This window comes from Antedon bifida, chromosome 1, assembly GCF_963402885.1.
Source record: "Antedon bifida chromosome 1, ecAntBifi1.1, whole genome shotgun sequence".
NCBI classification, from domain to species: domain Eukaryota; kingdom Metazoa; phylum Echinodermata; class Crinoidea; order Comatulida; family Antedonidae; genus Antedon; species Antedon bifida.
The window spans coordinates 31442082-31462557 of record NC_136226.1 but is presented as its reverse complement, the minus strand read 5'-3'; the positions used below and the strand labels follow the sequence as shown (position 1 = coordinate 31462557).

The window sequence follows — 20476 nt, the reverse complement described above, 5'->3', positions numbered from 1 at the left end:
ACACGCAAATTCACAAGGACAGGTTAGTTAGGCCTAGCTAGGAAGAAAGGCTACTTTATGTATGGCGGTAGTACTTTATTGATGTTCCAAAACTTGAAAATGTGAGTTTAATGATTGTGTGTTGTTTTGTTATTATATTAATGCAATCAATGAGTCAATTAGCACAGACGCTAGCTAGGCTTTTATTTAGGCCTCCTTAATTAAGATTCATTATGATTAGGCTGGACTTGAGTGTCAGAAATGGCTACCGAAAGACGGCGACGACTGTCGATGAGTGGAGTTGTTTGGTGTTAAATGTTTGGCCTAGCATTTAGTAACTGAACTGAGACGTGATACTGCTATGCTAGTCTATAAAAGGTGGCCTAGGACCAGGTAGGCAGGCTAGTATTTTAAGGGCCTTACTCATCTGTATGCGACAAATTAAAATTTTTATGCAAGATACAATTTATTAATTAAAAGTAAACAAGAAACTTAATTTCAGTTGACAACAATTCCGATTAAAAAGATGCATTGCATTAAATATTGTTTTATTGAAGTTGCATTGAAATGTGTGTAGGAATTCATTTCTTTTTGATTTTTATTAGTTCTTTTCATTTCAGATTTAGTTTTATTTATATGGATGATTTGATGATTAAATCTTACAAGTGACTTGGAATCATCATCATCGCACAATGAGTGACAATTTACCTCACCCTCTTTCAGGTACAGTAACATTAAAAATAACCAAAATATATAAATACATTGTCAATACCTTTCTTTCATTGTAGTTTAGACAAACAAACTTATATTTAAGCCTTTATACTAATAATAATGCACTTGTCAATTGTATGACCCACTATACGACCCCCGGGAGAGGTGCGTCATTTGTCAGATGTGCGTCATAGCTTATGAATACCATGGTGCACCCTGCGTCAAAAAAGTAACCATGACGCACCCACTTTGACGCACTGTGACCATGTTCATAATATGGTGGGTGGTAAAGTGACGGACATTGACACACCGTTGTTTATTGGTGTGTCGTACCATCTAGGTTTTTTGACGCACCAATGATTATTGTAAATGACGCACCTCTCCCGGGGGTCATATAACGGGTCATACAATTGGAAAGTGCATAATAAAGCCATTTTTATAATTTATATTCAGATTTTTTAAAATGTTTTGATATTTAGTCTTTAAGCATGTTTAAATGGTCTGAAATTTCATTGTCAAGATTAAAATATTCACATTTCAGAGTCTTAATGGTGAAAAATTGTGGAAATCTAACTTCTTTTATGACTCGAATTATTGTGTGTATTACACATATTGTATATGTGTAGTATTTGATCAATGTAATAGATTAGAATAATATTGAAGCTGGTTTTTGTATGTGATTTGAAGTTGTAGAATATTCTCATTCATTAACATATAAAATTCTTGTAAAAGCATTGATAAAGTGAAGATTTCATGTCATATAAAAAAAAAACAATCAAGTTGACAGAAAATATACCACGCGCAATATTGAAATTTATAGTTACTGTACTAATACTATACAACATAATAAAAACTTAAGTAAGGTAGTTAGACTTTTTAACATGTATAGTATAAAAATTCATAATTTAGGACATTTGACAGAGAATATAGCTCGCACAATATTAACATATAGAACATAACAAATTGTTTAAAAACTTGTTGATTTAATTAGTTAGAAGTCTTTTTAACATGTACAGTATAAACATTCATAATTTAGGACATTAGACAGAAAATATAGCTTGCACAATATTGAAATATAGAACATAAAATCTTGTTTAGTTTAAAGTAGTTAGAAGCCTTTTTAACATACAGTAAGTCTGTGAACATTCATAATTTAGAACATTAAACATGAACTACATTTCGTAGAATTTTCCATAAAATTGAGCACACTTCTGGTTGTTGCGTGAATTTCTAATAGCGATATAATAAATTATCATTAGTAATTTAACACTTAATTATCCGTTCGTGGATTTGTAATGCAACTGAATCACGTATGGTCTGTAAATTGACAATTCATAAGCACAAAATGTTGAATGCGTAATTATTTTAAAATGTCACAGGTCGATGATGTATTGCAGAAATGTGGAAATTAGGCTTATTCTGATTCAGCTATGAAATAACTAAAGCTTTGTCTACACTTTTAAACTAGTTTGATATGCCCGTATATGGTAGTGATATGCTTAAATATGGTAGTGATATGTTTTAATATGGTAGTGATATGCTTAAATATGGTAGCCCATCACATTTTTTTGTCACATAAAGTTTGGGACAGTGCTTAAAGTTTTCTTGAATTTCTGTGTAATGTTATTAAATCTAGTGAATTGAGTTTGTGGCTGAACCAAGATGGCTACAGCTATCAGTACAGATGAAAAGGGTAATACCTTTGAAGAAATTATGAAAGTGCTTGAAACGTATGGAAATAGTAGAAATGGTGAGACATACCATCAGATTGACAATGTCGCATTTCAAAAATAGAATAGTATTCCATTCCACCCATTGTTTTTCATTTGGTTATGTTAATTTGTTATGCTTTTTGTAAACATTAAGAATGTTATCAGAGAGTTTGGCAATGCTGTCATATTTGTATTACACTACCACTCCTTTCGATTAAAGGGAAGTACAATTTGCTGCATTAACGGATTAAACTATAGATACAGTCACTGTACAGTCAGTGGCGTAACGACTATGAGCACTCACTGGCTAAACCCAGAGGCCCCGGAGCTGTTATGGGCCCTGAGCAATGCCCATAGAAAAAAACAGGCATTAAAATATGTCGAAAAAAGCTAAAAACAATTCCTCCTGCATTGGAGGGCCACTTAGCGGACCTAAACCAGGGGCCTCAGATCTCTATGTTACGCCACAATATACACTACATTGTATTGAAGATATATCATTCAAAGTACTATGTTGGTTTTTAATGTCTATTTAATATTTACCTGATATTGCTGTGGATTCAAACTTGAAAAATGTTTTTTAAACAAAATGCAATCGCATAAATAGAAAATAAACCATATTTAATCATTTTAAAAATGTATTATATTTTTCCATGATCAAACAATGAAAACCTTTAGTCCTTCAGGTTAGCGTCAAATGAGGTGTCAGTGGTTGTTGGTATATGTGAAACAAAAAGCTAGTCCCATTGTTATGACCTAGATTATTCAAATGTAGGTCACAGCACAGCTACTTAGAATAGTAGGAGAGAATGTGCTTTAATAATAATAGATAGATTTTTATAGCGCAAATAAACTATGTCTCTATGCGCTCGACAATAAAAGAGAAAGAGTGAAAAAGGAAGAGAACAAAAAGACAAAAACATCAAGCTACCACCCAAACCGGAGTGGATGTGGATACACCATCACCGCTAACTGGGGATCAGTTTTGAAGAACGAATCATTTTATTACAGTAGCAAGCACTTTGGTTATTTTGTTGATTAACTTCCACACAGGCATTATTCAATTATGTTCATTAAATATTCAAATTTATTGATTTACTTTAGATTAGAAATAATAATAATAATTGTATAATCTTTGCCTGGAGAAATCAATAGCCAATGGGACTTAAATAAGGTAAAATCCATACACAACACATGGGAGTTTCCTTTTGGTCTTTTTTTCCATAATTAGTTGTGATGATGTCATTTAATTACATTCTAATCAATATATTCATAATTAATAAATGTTGAAGTGTAGAGGTGGTGTTATGAGAACCTCATCACCTGATGGTTTTTAGTCAGACTCCTGTTAAATACTTCGGGAAATTTTCACTTGTTACCAACTAGTAATTGCGTAAACCAATGTTTGTTTTTTGCTATAAAAAGATGTGAAACTCAGCGTGTGGCTAATCTAGCTCAGCTTTGATGTAAAGACAGTACTCGTAAATTCACTTCAGTTTTTTTTTATTCTTCGCTAAAGTCATTACGATCGCAAGTAGTATTGTTCTAAAAGCTGTTCAGCTTTGCCGAATTGATCTTCCTTTGACGGTGTAAAAGCATTGTTCCAGAAATTGTAAATATATCGTCGTCAGTTGCAGATAGCTATTCCACTGGATCATATTTGTTTCGTCTTTGTAGGAGAATATTGGAATTTCAGTTCATCTTGTCTCGACTATATATTATTATTATTATTATTATTATCATCATCATCATAACCATTATCATCATCATCATCATCATCATCATCATCATCATCATCATCATCATCTTCAGCATTATTATTGTTATTAACAATATCATCAGGTCAGAAGTTTTTATCATTTCAGTATCATCATCTAAGTACTGGCTTAAGGTCTTTTACTAGACGTTAGATAAAACTATTTATAAAATAATTATATAAAAATAAACCATACTGTACAATCAATTGGAATTATAATATTAATATATTATTATGCTACCACTGTATGCATTATCGTTGTCTCTTATTTTTTTTAGACCTTTTTCTAGTATCTTTTCTACTTAAGTACAGCTATTAAAGTTTGTACTGTATATCAGCAGCATTGTTTTTATGAGTATAGCTGCCAGCAGCCGTGTATTTTCTATAATTAATTCGCTTCTTATTTTGTATCTTGAAGTATGTTACGCTCTTTAGAATATCTATTCTACTGTAAATTTCATTACCTTGTGAAACTGTCCTATTTATTCAGCTCCACTTTATCAGCTTAATTTCAGTATTTTTCCTGAAAGCAAATTGTCTTTTGTTGCAATAGTCTTGCTATATAATGTACAGTAGCTGAGGGATATTTCTTTGTCTTTCCAGTATTGGACTTTATTAAAATAAAGTTAATTTGTTCTCGGTTCTATTTAAGCTGTATCACTACTGATATTTGTCTTGTCAAAGAAGAAACTTAATCGTTTTACTTGTACGCCATACTGTAATTACATTCATGTCAGCATACTGATATATATCATATCATTTCATCTTCTTATTGCATTTGATATGAGTAACGCACTTCTATATCGAATCACTTTGATGCTGATATCAATATTGTAAGGACATCACTGTTGCTACACTGCTGCAGGAGTCAAATTGGAGTGGATAATTGTTTTATTGTCTTGTTTTTGTAATGTTTGATAATCACCTGCTCACAAATAGACATCTATTTTTTTTTCGCTTACTCGAAGGAATTACAAAGCTGGAATCATATTATGCACTTCATTTTAATATCATTAGTGGACACTAGTTTTTCTCCAAGTTTCGATTCAGAGCGAGTTTCTTTTATTCACAGAATCTAGATTACTATTACACTACCAGGAGATTGTTGGAACTTTGTTAATTTGGTAATATCTTGGTTGATGCACGTTTCTCAGGAATTTTTGGGACGACACACAGTAGAAATAACAGCTATTTGGAGTGAATATAACTGGAATTAAATAGCTATTTTTTATGAAATGTAAACTAAAATACTGTTTAATGGCCCCTATTCAATCATAGCCATTGAACCTGGTATCATTGTGTTTGCTTACAGTATGTTGGATATACAATAATTATAAAGACGGTTTACTTTATATTTTGTGTTAATTGGCAAACAGTACTGTAGTTGTGAAATCAGGAATAACATTAGAATTGTAAAGTTAATCTAAATTAACTGAAAGGTGCAAACAACTGTATCTATATCACCGCTGTACATCCACGTAATTCTGTGAAATGTAACAATATCCGTCTTGACTCATCTTAAGTTCTCACGTTGATAGAGTTATCGGTCCATAATGTTTATCAGTAGCTTGCAGGCCGGCTTTAATGATGTGCGCACAATTTTTCAACAAGGTAAAATAGAATGATTTTTTTTTTTTATTTTTAGTATATCTTTTGTTAAAATGAATATAATAGTGTTAGCGCTGCGCACAAATACTCAACCAGTACAATACCGTATGCTAGCTACAGTGGTATTTAGTATACTTCTTCGTTTGGAAAAATTAAAAAAACATTTATTCATTGCTCTGTCTACACTATCAAACTTCATGTGACAAAAAAATGTAATGTGCCCGGGCCATATATGGACATGATGATGTCATATCACTACCATATTTGGCCGTATTTTGGGCACATAACACTTTTTGGTCAAACTAGTTTGATAGTATAGACAATTAGTTGCTTTTGCTGCACAATTTACGTAATGTCTGCCTTGGTTGTCATATTCATAATTTCAATTGTGTAATTAATATTTTTGCATACTGATGTACTCTACCTGTATGCAATGTCTAACGGCTTGGATTAAATTGATCCACTGAATAAAGACAATTTTTTACCACGCACAGATTTTCTGGATATGTTGTTATGTTATAACTATCAGTACATTTTCATTTATCATTACCAATAACCTCATCATTTTTATATTTAAAAGTAGAACAAATTAATATAAATAGATCTTTCTTTATTCTGGATATTCAATATTTATACATTGTTCTTTCTTGGAATCCAGTTAAAACTAAAAAATACAAACCAATAAAACGAGAATATTATTATGAAAAAATGTAATATCAGATGATTGTAAATTGATTGTTGATGAACTGAATGTTACACTACAAATACATACAAGTGTGATGCCCAAATATGGTATTGATGACATATAGGCACATCACATTTTTTTGTCACATAAAGTTTGATAGTGTACACAGAGCTTAACATATTGTAGACACCAAAATATGGTATTGATATAACATCATCATGTCTATGGGCACATCACACTTTTTTTGTCTCATAAAGTTTGATAGTATAGACAGAGCTTAACATATTGAACACATTTCAACACCAAAGTGTCTATAAGATGATCTCATTTTTTAATATTCCAGATCGTCTTGTGAGGGAGTATAGTCAACAAGATGCCTTGGTGGTAGAAGATGCAGTTGCCAATGGCAACGCTGATCCAGAAATTAGAAGTAGAAGTACTTCAACATCTTACAAGTAAGTAAAGAATTACTTGAAAAAGTAATAAAAATTTAGTAATTCAGGCTTATATAGCGCATTATGCAAAAATGTCAGAAAACTAAGAGAAGAATGAGTTAAAAAGGTGAGTTTTCAAAGCAGTCTTAAAGGAGCCTGACAGATGGAGATGGAGATGTGTTATCAATATGTACTTAAAGTACAAATTATGTCGGAGTAAGGCTCTGATTAATCTGATTAAAGTAATTTAAGTTACATTTATTTCAGTTGATGTAATTTTTGGTTTAATGCATAGAGGTCAAAGGTAAATGCACTGTACAGTATAAATTAATTGCTAGACAATACTAGTATTGAATTGAAATATTTTATTTATACTGGGCGACCTCTTCAGTCAAAGACTGGTCTGCCAGAGGGCCCAGTTATGATCAGTGGCTGTGAATGACAGTGGCTGTGTGTGTACTAGTACACCGGGGTAACCTCTTATTCGTCTCAAAAGATGTACTAGGCTCTTTATTTAAAGTGCACATGAGCAGAGCTAGATGTGTACACTAAACCTACGGTTTATAGTCCAGATGATCCGAGAAGACTCGTTCTACCACCAGAACCATGGAATGAGTGAGCCTCGATGTTATGGCTATGTAATCACGGTTCCACTGTATTAACCACTCGGTCACTCACTCACTAAACACTAATATTAGTTTAATTATATAGTAATGCTTTTAAAATTTTAATAATTGTATTTTTTAAGTTAAAACTGTCATTCCTTCGAAGGGTTTGATCAGTAAATAAGTGATTTTAAAGATAATGTGCTCACATAAGCTCTCAATACCAACTTAGAAATTCATTGGATAGAAAAAGAGACTAAGAGATGATGGATGGGAGTCATATAGATGGTAATAAATATGCTAACATAGATAGCTGAAGGATGAGATGCTAAATTGATGAGAGTACAATTGCTACAATTCAAAGAAATACATTAACTTAAGTACCATTTGCAATACTTACCAAACTCTTTCATAATTTATCTACGACTTCTTGAATTTGTTATTTCCTTTTTTGATGATATGAGAAATTAAAACATTTTAAATTCCTCGTTTGCGATAAATGACACATTCTGAGCTATGTTAATTTTTTTTATGTAAGATATTTTTTCATGCTATATCTGCACTACTTTGCACTTTGCACTTATTTTAAAATACTACTTTAAAATAATTGATCCCTACTGACTTTTGGACATTATTTTTTATTAAAAATCCCAAAAAAAAAAATTAAAAATATTTTTTAGAAAATGTATGTCAAGTTTTATTAATATTGTATAAACTACAAATATTTTACAAATTTTTTGATATTTTCTAAATACATAACATTTGACAATAAAGAGAAAATTTGATTTTAGATAAAATAAAAAATTGAATATTTATGTACAGTAAGTCTATTTTGACCTTTTTTGCATTTTCTTTATATTTTCTTCCATTCTTGTACTGTACAGTAGGTTGTCTATTCACAAACAGTTCCAATTTATTTCGTTACTGAAACGATAAATTAATCAAATTGTAAAATTCTAATTTTTAAAGGTTTTCTTTAATTATAAACATTAAAATCCAATTTCTTACAGTATATTGACTGTTATTAGTTGAATCTTATTTGCAAATCATTTTTTGGTTTATACCGTAATGGCAAAGAATATTACAAACAAGAAAAAAATGTCTTCCTACAAATTGCATAGATCAAAATGTTGACAATTAAATCGATCTGCGCCGTCAATTCTCATAATCCCACATGTATACGCCGTGATAAAATGTGATGACTATCACGTAATAAGGACACGTTTCAGCAATCTGTTTTAACGGGTGTGATGCTTACTAATTCGTTTTGTCTCGGGGTAATCTTATGTGTCGTTATGCCATAACTTTTATACATAACGTGTGTTTCTTAGAATTTTTCAATTCATCAATTGAAGATATTTGTTGCATACTTCATGTTTGTTATTCGTACTAAAATCAGTATTTTGCATGTTATAAATAACTGAATAATACAGTCAACTCTCCCAATACCGGACACCTTTGATGAATTTTTCAATTCATCAATTGAAGATATTTGTTGCATACTTCATGTTTGTTATTCGTACTAAAATCAGTATTTTGCATGTTATAAATAACTGAATAATACAGTCAACTCTCCCAATACCGGACACCTTTGGGATGGCCTAATATGTCTGTTTTTCCGGAAAGTCTGGTATCCGAAATGTGTTTTCAGTGGTAAAAATTAATTTGGGACATTTTGAACCTTAAGAAAAGTCTGATATTGAGAGAGTTTTTTTTCTAGAGAATCCAGTATTGGGAGAGTCTATATATATTTTTAAATTGCACCTTTTTTATTTCAACACACAAATGAATTGTTTTGTCACAACTGAGCATGTCATGATTTTTATTTCCATAGCAAACTTCTTTATAGTATTTTACCAACATTATTTTGTCAGTCAATGAATATTTTAGTAATTCCTAAATAAATATAACTTTTTCCCAAAACTCTATTAATATTACCTTCTTGAATTTTTTGCAGAGAAGAGTGGCAGTGGTTATTTGAACGTGACGATTATTTAAGGGTGATACGATGCGAGGGAGTTCGGGGCCGCTTGAGAAGCAGCCGGTTTAGAAGTGTATGTTGGAAGGTAAGTATTAGCATTGAAAGTACTAGTTAATATAGGATTCAAAGATTAATCATTAATTACCCTATTAATGTGGTATCCCCTGAATAGGGATGGGCTGCAGTGTTAAAACATTATTCGGAATGGCACATTTTGTCCTTTAACAGGATTATTAAGATTCAAACAAGACACTCAATTTTAATCCTATGTAGTTTTTTTTATTTATTTCAACTTTATTTTTAAATGTAACCCATCCAGCTGAACAAATTAATGCCAGTTGATATTCAGGTGCCCTCTTAAATTCCAATAAAATACATACAAATAACATTATGATAAAATACATTATTTACAAATAAATATAGGCTATAAAAATATAATATACAATTTAAATTATGATATAAGTGTAGTGTATTTTATTATATGGCAATGACAAACTATCTTTAAAAGTGTTTATTTAAACAATATGAAACTTTCACATTGAAAACACTTCCAATGTGACAAGTACATTCACGGCAAAAAAAAATATATACATGTAAAATAAAAAAGTCTATTTAATACTGATTTTATTAGTATTGAAGTACTAGCAAAGCAAGAGCATTGATGAGTGCAGATATTGTAGCGTACTTATAACTTGTTTCAGAATAGCTTCTAGCCATCTGTGTTCTCTACAATAATTGGATAGAAAGGATGCCTATATATTTTGTTCTTATTGTCAATGATAATTTCATACTGATAATGTCAAACTGTATCAAACAACCAGATTACATAGTTAAAATGATCATTGTTTTATGCTGTAGCTTCCAGCTAGATATATACTAAGTATCATTGTATGTGTTTTAATATAGCATTGAACTTTAATTATATGAATACAGATGTCCTCAGCAGCAAGTTGCGTGCTCTATCAATTTCCGTTCAGAATGAAAAGTATAAGAACAACTTTTGAAAGGTTAAACATAAAGATACGATCTGAAAAGATATAATCTTATTTAAACTTAGACTAAAGCCAAGTGAAATAAGAAACCTTAGCCCAAAATTAATTGATTGTCTTTAGTAAAATATAAGTTTCATTCTCAGTTTTGTTTTTGTTTTAGTTATACTACAAGGTACTATATATAATGTCGGTATGGTTTTCCTGACAATGTGTTTGGAAACAACCTACTCTATGCTTCTGTACTTCAAATATAGTTATACTATAAACAGGGTTCTCGTCACGGTGGTCGGCGATGGTCGGCCCCGTCCACCACTCGGAATTTCCGACCACCAATTTCATGGCGCCGATAACTACTATATTTACACATGTAGATCTATTGTTATCCTATGATTTATTTAGTCTAACTATCGTAAATTTCTTGTAGATTTATCTTGAATGTCTCCCCAATGACAAGTCGCAATGGTTGCCAACAGTACGCAAATGGCGCACAAAATATGAAGAGTTACGAGAGAAGCACATTACAAACCCACGCAACAAGGACAAGTTTAGCGTCTCGCCGGATCCAGTTTTACATCATCCATTATCACAAGAAAAAGATGTTAGTATCTTTTCAGCTCTGTCTACCCTATCAAACTATTTTGACAAAAAAAGTGTGATGTGCCCAAATATGGTAGTGATATTCCCAAATATGGTAGTGATATGACATCATTATGTCCATATATGGGCACATTACATTTTTTTGTCACAAAGTTTGATAGTGTAGACAAGGCTTTATTCATTCATAAATAAATTTTATTCAATCAATTTTCAGAATTAGCAAAATTATACAATTTACATTTCACGTTACATTACACAAATACATCAAAATTACTAACAAAAATCGGCAGTAGAGTTATCTCTCAAGATAAAGATTTTTTTAAATTATGTAATTGTGTTTGTTTTTTTGTGAGGGTCCTTAATCATCAGCTTCGACTGAATGTACACCTTTGTAAAACATTGTTAAAGAAAAACAATTTATAAATAAAAAGGTTATTATTGCTTAGCCCGATTTATAATCTTAAAATTATTTTTATTTGTTTTCTTTCTTGTTTCGTTTGCAGAGTCTTTGGAATAAATATTTTGAAGATACGGAACTACGTCAAATGATAAAGCAAGATGTGACGAGGACGTTTCCCGAGATTCAGTTCTTTCAATCGGAAGATGTGCGCACTATGATGATTGACATGTTGTTCTGCTACGCGAGGGAACATCAAAGCATTTCATATAAACAGGTGAGTTGTTTTTACTTGGGGTACCCGAGTCTAGGACTCTCATCTTCTCCTCCATGTGGACACTATTGAGCCAACTTTCAAGTCCTACTAGTTTTTTACGCATCGTCTGACGGCTCTGAAACATGGCATGCATATACTAGGGTAATAGTTAGGTGATATATGGTAGTGATATGCCCAAATATGGTAGTGATATCACATCATCATGTCCATATTTGAGCACATCACTTTTTTTTTCACATAAAGTTTGATAGTGTAGACAGAGCTTTAGGTATAAATGATCTTGATTTTTTTTATAAAATGATTCTATTTTTTTTACAGGGCATGCATGAACTATTAGCTCCAATGATATTTGTGCTGCATTGTGATCACCAAGCTTTTATACATGCTCAAGAAATTGAATCACAACTGTAAGTGAACTTTGAACTCTGAACTTTCTATGTTGATAACCTCATGAAACATACTAATCAGTATAGTATTCCTGGAATAATATTAATTTCATTCATTTGTACAGTCGTTGCAACCTACATCTGATATTATGTTTATCATATGAAATCTTACTATCTATTTATGATACCTACTTAAGCTCTGTCTACACTATCAAACTAGTTTGACAAAAAAGTGTGATGTGCCCAAATATGGTAGTGATATGACATCATCATGTCCATATATGGATATATGATAGTGTAGACAAAGCTTTAACAAATGAATTAATAATTTGTCATTGTAATTAAGTTAATGATGTTATATTGATTAACGTATAATTAATTTGTTTACAGAGTGTCTGGCTATTCCAAAAGGTTCGCTTAACATCTATTTTGTTTTATTTATATCACTGATTTTATTGTTTTGGTTTCATCTCATAATTCGTAAAAGGCATGAGCTATCGACGGATTCTTTAGATTAGATACTTTTCATTATTTTGGGGGTTGCAAAATGTTATGCCGTTTTTGATTTGCACACATTGGTAATTTGGTCATCGTCCGGACCTAGAATCTCCCCAAATTGTGTCTAGGAATCGAATAAGAAAACACATCTGAATTGTCACAACAAAAATGAATTAACATGATATAACTAGGTCATAGGTCATGAATTAACATGATATACTGTACCTAGGTCATAGGTCATCACAATTCCTTTCAATGCTTATCTTATCCTCTTATTACAGTAGAAACCTCCTATTAAGGGGACACTATTTGGACCAAAAAAAAATTCCCTTTAAGACGGGTGTCCCTGAATAAGGGTGCCTCCTGAGTAGGACTTGGCCGTAGAGTTGAAATATTATATATTACCCTCATTTTTTTACAGAAAAGTGTTTCCTGAGTAATTTCTTTTAATTTTCTCTATTAAAAAATAAAAATAGATAATAATTCTGTTGAAAGTTTATCATATGCATGATATTAAAATAGCTCATGCCTTACATTTTCTCTCTCCATTTTTTACTTTTATTTACTAAGAATATTTCTTATTTTTCAACTACTAACATATTTCTTGTTTTTTGTACTTTTCTATCTAAAATCTCACAACATCCATTTTGTAATTTGATAGTAATTTTCAGTGTGGGTTGTTATAAAGAATATTTGGTGTGACATGTATGTTTGTAGTGGTGTTTACTAGAGGGTGTTAAATCTATAAAACTATAACAGTTTTACGAGTGGTGTGTACTTCTTTGTAGCAGAATAAGTCCTTCTATAAACTATTGATATAGTAAGGTAGACAAGTAAGTATAAGAGTATTATAAATTGTAGTACAAAATGTAGCTCAGTTTGATGTGTGATGTAATGATTTATTTAAAGCTCTGTCTACACTATCAAACTTTATGTGCCCACATATGGACATAATGATGTCATATCATTACCATATTTGGTGTTATCACCACCATATTTGGGTACATCACACCTTTTTTTTATCATCAGTTTGATAGTGTAGACAGAGCTTAACAGAAATTTGTTTAAATACAAATACTGGTAGGTATAGTGTAAGTGTACAATAATTATTTCTCATTCTGTTTCAATCGGATTCCAATCAAGAATTATTAATATGAAAATGCTTTACAGAGAATGTACTGTATGTTTGTCATGTGAATAGATTGTCACTTGTTGGGACAAGTGACAAGGCAGTTAATGACAATCTGCTGGCAAAATAATACTAATCATCAATTATTAACAAATTATACAATAATCGCTCTACAAGATTTATACATTTTTTTTACATGCACACCTCAAAGTTAACCATCGATTGATTTGACATTTTTCAAATTCCATTATTTCTTTAATTTGCATAACTCACTAATATTTACACAAATTTCATAATATAAATATAATATATGTGATATTATTGTTGTTATATAATCAGTAATAATCTTTTTTTTTTTCTTATAGTAATGATGTCACTGAAGTATTAGATCCATCTTACTTAGAACATGATGCATAGTAAGTAATTAATGATTAGCATCGGTCACTGGTCAGCAGAATAATATTGGCATTGGTCAGCAGAATGTTTCATTTTTGATTTTATAATAAAAAAAAAAGAAAAGACAAGAAGAAATGTTAACAAAATGTGTAAAATATACTTTTTTTTTCAGTTGTATGTTTACACAATTAATGGAAACAATGGAGCCATGTTATCGCCATGGACGAGAAGACTATAGGAAATTTCTAGCTAGGGACAAGTTTGACAAACCACTTTTCAAAACACCTGAAGAGTATGCACCGTCAACCCCCATTGTTCTACGTTTAACAAGAATACAGGAAGTGATCCTTAAGGGCCAAGATGTACAGTTGTATCAACATCTAAATCGACTTGATATTAAACCTCAGATATATGGCATGTAAGTAAAATTCAAAAGTATATAATTTGTGTGTTTATTTATGCAGACAATATTTTAGCTTTTTGATGATGTAGTGTACAAAAAACAAAAATTTATTTTTTATATATCGGAGAAAATTTTGTGGAAGCAGCACATTCAATCATTATGAAGCTTTCCATATATAATACCAGATATATACACATTTAAACAATATATATAACTTGCATACTTGACCGTACATAGATTGACCCTTCATAGCTTGACCTTTCATAGCTTGACCCTTCATAGCTTGGCCCTTCATACTGTATCTTGACCCTTCATAACTTGGCGATTCATAGCCAACCCTTCATAGCTCAGCCCTTCATAGCTTGACCGTTCATAGCTTGACCTTTCATAGCTTGACCGTTCATAGCTTGGCCCTTTATGCTTTTGCAAAAAAAAAAGCTTCACATTCCAGCTGCCTATGATGTAGTACCTAAAATATTGCTTTCCAACAAAGAATACAGTAACATATTTATTTTATTTGGTAAGCCGGCCCTTTCGGTAATACACGATATTAATCAAGAAATGGCGGTGTGCAGAGAGGAGACATTTGGACCTCTAGCACCAGTAATAAAGTAAGACATTGTAAACAAATGTATTGACATTTATATTTTGTAGACGATGGGTACGGTTACTATTTGGACGTGAGGTTATACTTCAAGACCTGTTGGTATTATGGGATGCCATATTTAGTGATAGTGCAACGTTAGATTTAGTTGATTATATATTTGTAGCTATGTTGGTGCTCGTCCGAGAATTATGTAAGTATTCAATTTAAACTTGTTTATTTATTATCTTAATTATTTATGAGATAAATAAATAAATAGGTGTAATACAGTAAATGTGATTTTATTTGGATATATTGGGCTGGAATCAACCATTTCAAGGGTTTGTGATAAATAAAATTGTATGTGTTCTTTCACGAGCATTGTTCATTCTTATTTATTTTGTATTTTTTATAGTAATTTCCAGTGATTATGCTAGATGTATGACGTTATTAATGAGGTTTCCACCAATCGGAGACGTACATTTCTTGATCAACAAGGCGTTACACCTTCGTGATCCATCAGTGAGTTCATCAAAAAATCATTTAAATTTATTTTTCAATTTATTCTTTCTTACATTCCTTGTTATTGATTTACTATCATCATTTTCAGAAATATGCAAGGCCAGCCAATTACCAGTTTCAAATGCTTTCAAATCTTCAAACTTCAAGTCGTGCAGGGAACCAGAATTCAAGGCAGATTCAAAATATCAAGAATAAGACCACAGCTGTTGTCACTTCAGGTTTTAATAGTTTAAAACGTATAACAGCTAAAGGCAGGGTGGGCGAGAAGAAAGTACCAAAGTCTACCAGTGACCCATCAGACATCTCTGAAGGTAAACATATTACACTTACTAAAAAGTACAGTATCATTGTGAGAGGGGTGTGGGGTCAGGGAAGGGTGTGGGGTCAGGGAGGGGTGTGGGGTCATGGAAGGGTGTGGGGTCAGGGAGGGGTGTGGGGGGTCGGAGAGGGTTGGCACAGATTGCATTATTCAAGATCAATGTTTAACCCTTTTCATTTAACGATTGACAATTGTTTTTATCTAAACTAATTCAGGTACACCTCACCCACTTGGTGGAGCGTCTGATGGCATATCGGTCACTGTCAGACCGCTGCCCTCTGCTAAAACGGCATCTTCAAAAGGAGGAGCAGTTGTAAGCCGTGCTCCAACACAAATGAGCACACTCACTGCTGATGGAACACCGGTTGATGAGAGCCCTGCACCTGTGGCTAAGTCCACACCACCATTGAAAACTAAGAACAAGAAGAACAACTCTCAGGATGTGAGTATGTTATGTAATATAACGTAGTTGCCAACCATCTTGTATTGGATAGAATGGCCATATTTTAAGCTCTGTCTACACTATCAAATTTTATGTGACAAAAAAAATGTGATGTGCCCATATATGGACATGATGATGTCATAATTATCACTACCATATTTTTAAGCATATCACTACCATATTTGGCACATCACACTTTTTTTGTCAAATTAGTTTGATAATAGTGTAGACAGAGCTTTAAAGGCATCTGTATAAACACATTAGAATACTATGAGCCAGATCTCACCTTTTCACACTTTTTTATGTCATTAATTTGTTGTTATGATGGAAAATAAAGATTGAATAATTAAACAATATTATTTCATTTGAACTTTGACCTACAGGATTATAATCAACTGGAGCAGGAAGTACGACACCTTCAAGGACGATTAAATGACATGCAGGCGCTACGTAGGTATTGCGCAACCAAGATGGAGGCTCACTTAAGTAAGTTTTTAACAAGTAATAATCATTCCTTTATTAGCAAATCAAATTTTTTCCATCTGACAAGAATGTCCTTGTGTAGAACTCCAACATAATGCAAATGTTTTTTGTTTTTTATTTATATTTATTTATCATGTATTGTATAAATTGTTTTGAAAGTAACATATTCAATACAAATATCTTTGCCATTCTTATTTTCCATGTTGATCTTAAATGATTATTGGTAATATTTGTCATCTTTTAGTGCAAATGCAAGAGGAACTACTTAAACATGACAATGATGGCACAGAAGATGACCTATTGTTGTCAATTGCTGGTCTTAAACAGGTAGATAATATTCATATCATGATTAGCTGTCTCGATTACTCATCATGATAACCTCTCAATGATACTGTCATTACTGACTGGTGCTACATATTGTTATGTTTTTAAATGTTAATGGGGCGACACATACCACAACCTTCTCCCCTAAGGTTTTCTTTGTGTCGAGTGCTGCCACCAAACAACAGGGGCTGCCTGGACCAGTACACCAGATAAACTTCTACTCTTCCAAAAGATGTACTAGGTACACATGATTGTACACTGGATCAACAGTTTTAGTCCTTATCGGACTTACCACCAGAACAATGTTCGAGGGAGTGCCTTGAACCTGTGCTGATTGTATAGTTATGGTTTGCGGCTCCCCTGTCTTAACTGCTCGGCCACACAACCTGGGTACAACAAATTTGAACGTCCTTGATGCTAGTACAATTAAATATGTTTGACTATTACATTGATAATTTTCTTCTATTTGCAGGTGAAAGACATTTTAAATGGTACTCTAAAATTTTCACAAGGCCTCACAGATGACGATGATACAGAAATAAGCATAAATGAAAATCACTACGGAGGACCAACACCTAAAACGAATTCCATGCGACATGAGGACGAATCTCGCGAAACATCGATAGAAAACAGCACCACTACAAGCGAGAATGATCTAGTTGCTTACGCATCATCGAATACGGACGATCAGATGAGTTTTAATTCCAATCAAAATTCAAATTCGTGTTTTGATGACAATGGATTGGTTAGAGATGATAATGATGGTGAAGCGGTAGATGTGGATGAGTTTAGTGATGAAGGAGGTGTAGAAATAGTTGGAGGTATTTTATCATTTGAAGATGATATTGCTTCCATTAGAGATGATATACATACTGTTGACAGAACTAATGATTGGAACTGATCAGATGTATAAATACAATTGTTGTTTTTATTGTTGCTCTATTCAATTTGTGTATTGAGGATGAAGTGTACATCTGTTTTTCTTGAGGCTCTCCGTAACCAGTGTCATTGTCTGAAAAAGAAGCCATCAACCTTCAGCAAAAATTGCACTGTCTGAACAATCAATGATTCTGTTCTTCTTGAGGCTCTTAGTTACCAGTGTCTGAAAAAAAGAAACCAACGATCTTGAGCAAAATAGTTGAAAACACTGGAGTCTTGATCAGTGTCCGATCAAACAATGATTCTTGATAAAAACATAGAAACAGCAGAGTCTCACCAATGCTAGACAGAAGCTTATAAACTGACTACATTGTTTATGTAAGATTGTAAGCCATGTTTGTAAATTATCTAAATACATTATGATATAAATAAATATATATATATATATTTTATTGTTTTAATTGTTTTGAATTATTGTAAGTATAATCCAGATTTTAAGTATGTTGTTTGAGCACCTAGAATGCAAATATGTTTATAAATTATATTAATGTTTAAGTGTAATACATGATTATTTCTAATTCTATTGATAATTTAAGATTGTAAAAGAATGTCTCTGTACAAAATACTAAATAAAGTAAATTCTTGTCTGTATCTAGTTTAAATACAGCATATTTATAACATTAGAGTGTATATTATAGAATGTGATAAATTCTACTAAAGGATGCCCACCACGTAGGATATCATAATTAACTTGCCAATGGCCTTTTTTTAAACTTTAAAAATCCAGTAACTAACTTGACATAGAAAACATTATTTTCTAACTCATCATATTCCCCACCGTTACTTATGCCATTGTACAGTACCGTGTCCTGTCAACATAGTAACAATAATACTGTAATAATACTAGTGAAGTATTCAAATTTATTTCCTATTTTGTACCAAAAACTTAGCTTTACTAGTTTTTATTCGCCATGAAAACTTTTAAACAATATTCAATACTGTAATGTCATGGCTCAGTGGGTTGGTTTGTTTGTTGGTTTGTATTACTAATATTCTATTGGTCTAACCGTGGACCTATAATAAAACACTGGCGTTAAGACAGTGTAATCGTAATCCTTATGGCAAGGGTTCGAGGCTCACTCGCTCCATGGTTCTGGTCCATCTGGTCAAGTTTTCTCAGAAAAGGAATATAAACCGTAGGTCCAGTGTACACAAAATGCTTGTGTGCACTTTAAAGAACCTAGTACATCTTTCGAGATGAGTAAGGGTTTACTGTCGTGGACAGAAGCAGTAGTGCTGTAGTTAACAGCACTGACATGAGGAGACTCTTAAGCTCTGTCTACACTATCAAACTTTATGTGATGTGCCCATATTTGGACATAATGATGTCATATCACTACCATATTAGGGTACATCGCACTTTTTTGTCAAACTAGTTTGATAGTGTAGACAGAGCTTTAGGGGAGAAGCATATTGTTGAAAAGGTGTAACGTAAGCCATAAGCGCTATTGTTGCTATTTTGTTTCTTGTTTTCAATATGTTTTATTTTGAATGGATATAAAGTGAATACCTTGTATGCCTGCAGTTGGCGAGTTACTTAAATTGGTTAGGTCAGTGAAGGTTTGATTTTTCTTTTTCAATTCACTATTTTATTTTGTTATTTTAACCAGTTGTTGATTTTTGTTCTTTGAATTTAAAAGGTTTTTTTTAATCTTGTGTGTGTGTGAAAGCAAAATAGTCACACTCACCTTGAAATAATTTCATTTGGATCCTAATATTATAGAAGATAATCATTATCTTCTATAAGTATCACACTCATGTTAAGGGGCATTGTTAGACATCAATTTCACTAAAGTAATTAAAAGTTTAGTTTGTGTTTGTCTTTTACCTCAATATTAAATTAATCTGAGAAAACTGCATTTAAAAGGATGTTATTGAATGCTACATGAAGCAATATTTGTTTGTATTTATTTAGTAAATGTACTAAATTGTTATATACCTGTATGTATTAAGACTATTTTAAAAACACGAATAGACAAAATTGATTTTATTTTAGAAACAAATAAAATATATTGTGTATATAGTATGAATAAATATTAGGTGGAAATTCAATTGTAAAATGCTGATTTAAATTATGATATATAGTATAACTGAAATAACGTCAAAGTCACTAAATAGTTTTCCCTTTTTTTTAACTCCGCCTTCTTTTCTAACATTTGACCAATCAGAGAGGCCCAAAATTCTAACCAATCAAATGACACCGTAGGTCTAACTATTTTAACCAATCAGAGTAATGGTACCGCGTGAAACGGTCGGACTGCCACAGCTGCATGCACACAGCACGTCGTACGAACTTCTGCTCCTGGGCTGGCCTAACG

General features: G+C 32.1%; 1 protein-coding gene across 2 annotated transcripts; it reads left to right on the top strand.

Annotated features, from left to right (window-relative positions):
* The first annotated feature begins 12 nt into the window (after positions 1-12).
* On the top strand, positions 13-20195 carry LOC144850276 (TBC1 domain family member 5-like). Of its 2 annotated transcripts, XM_078707526.1 has the most exons (17): positions 13-105; positions 606-702; positions 6795-6906; positions 9448-9556; positions 10888-11061; positions 11564-11734; positions 12053-12141; positions 12511-12531; positions 14113-14163; positions 14316-14561; positions 15201-15343; positions 15545-15651; positions 15740-15962; positions 16186-16412; positions 16796-16898; positions 17140-17222; positions 17692-20195. In XM_078707526.1, the coding sequence occupies exons 2-17, from the start codon at positions 672-674 to the stop codon at positions 18118-18120; spliced, it is 2319 nt and encodes a 772-aa protein (XP_078563652.1). In that variant the 5' UTR covers positions 13-105; positions 606-671; the 3' UTR covers positions 18121-20195. The 2 variants fall into 2 exon arrangements, with proteins under 2 accessions (XP_078563652.1, XP_078563660.1); XM_078707534.1 differs by lacking the exon at positions 12511-12531 and having other exon boundaries at positions 29-101; positions 600-702.
* Positions 20196-20476: the final 281 nt, after the last annotated feature.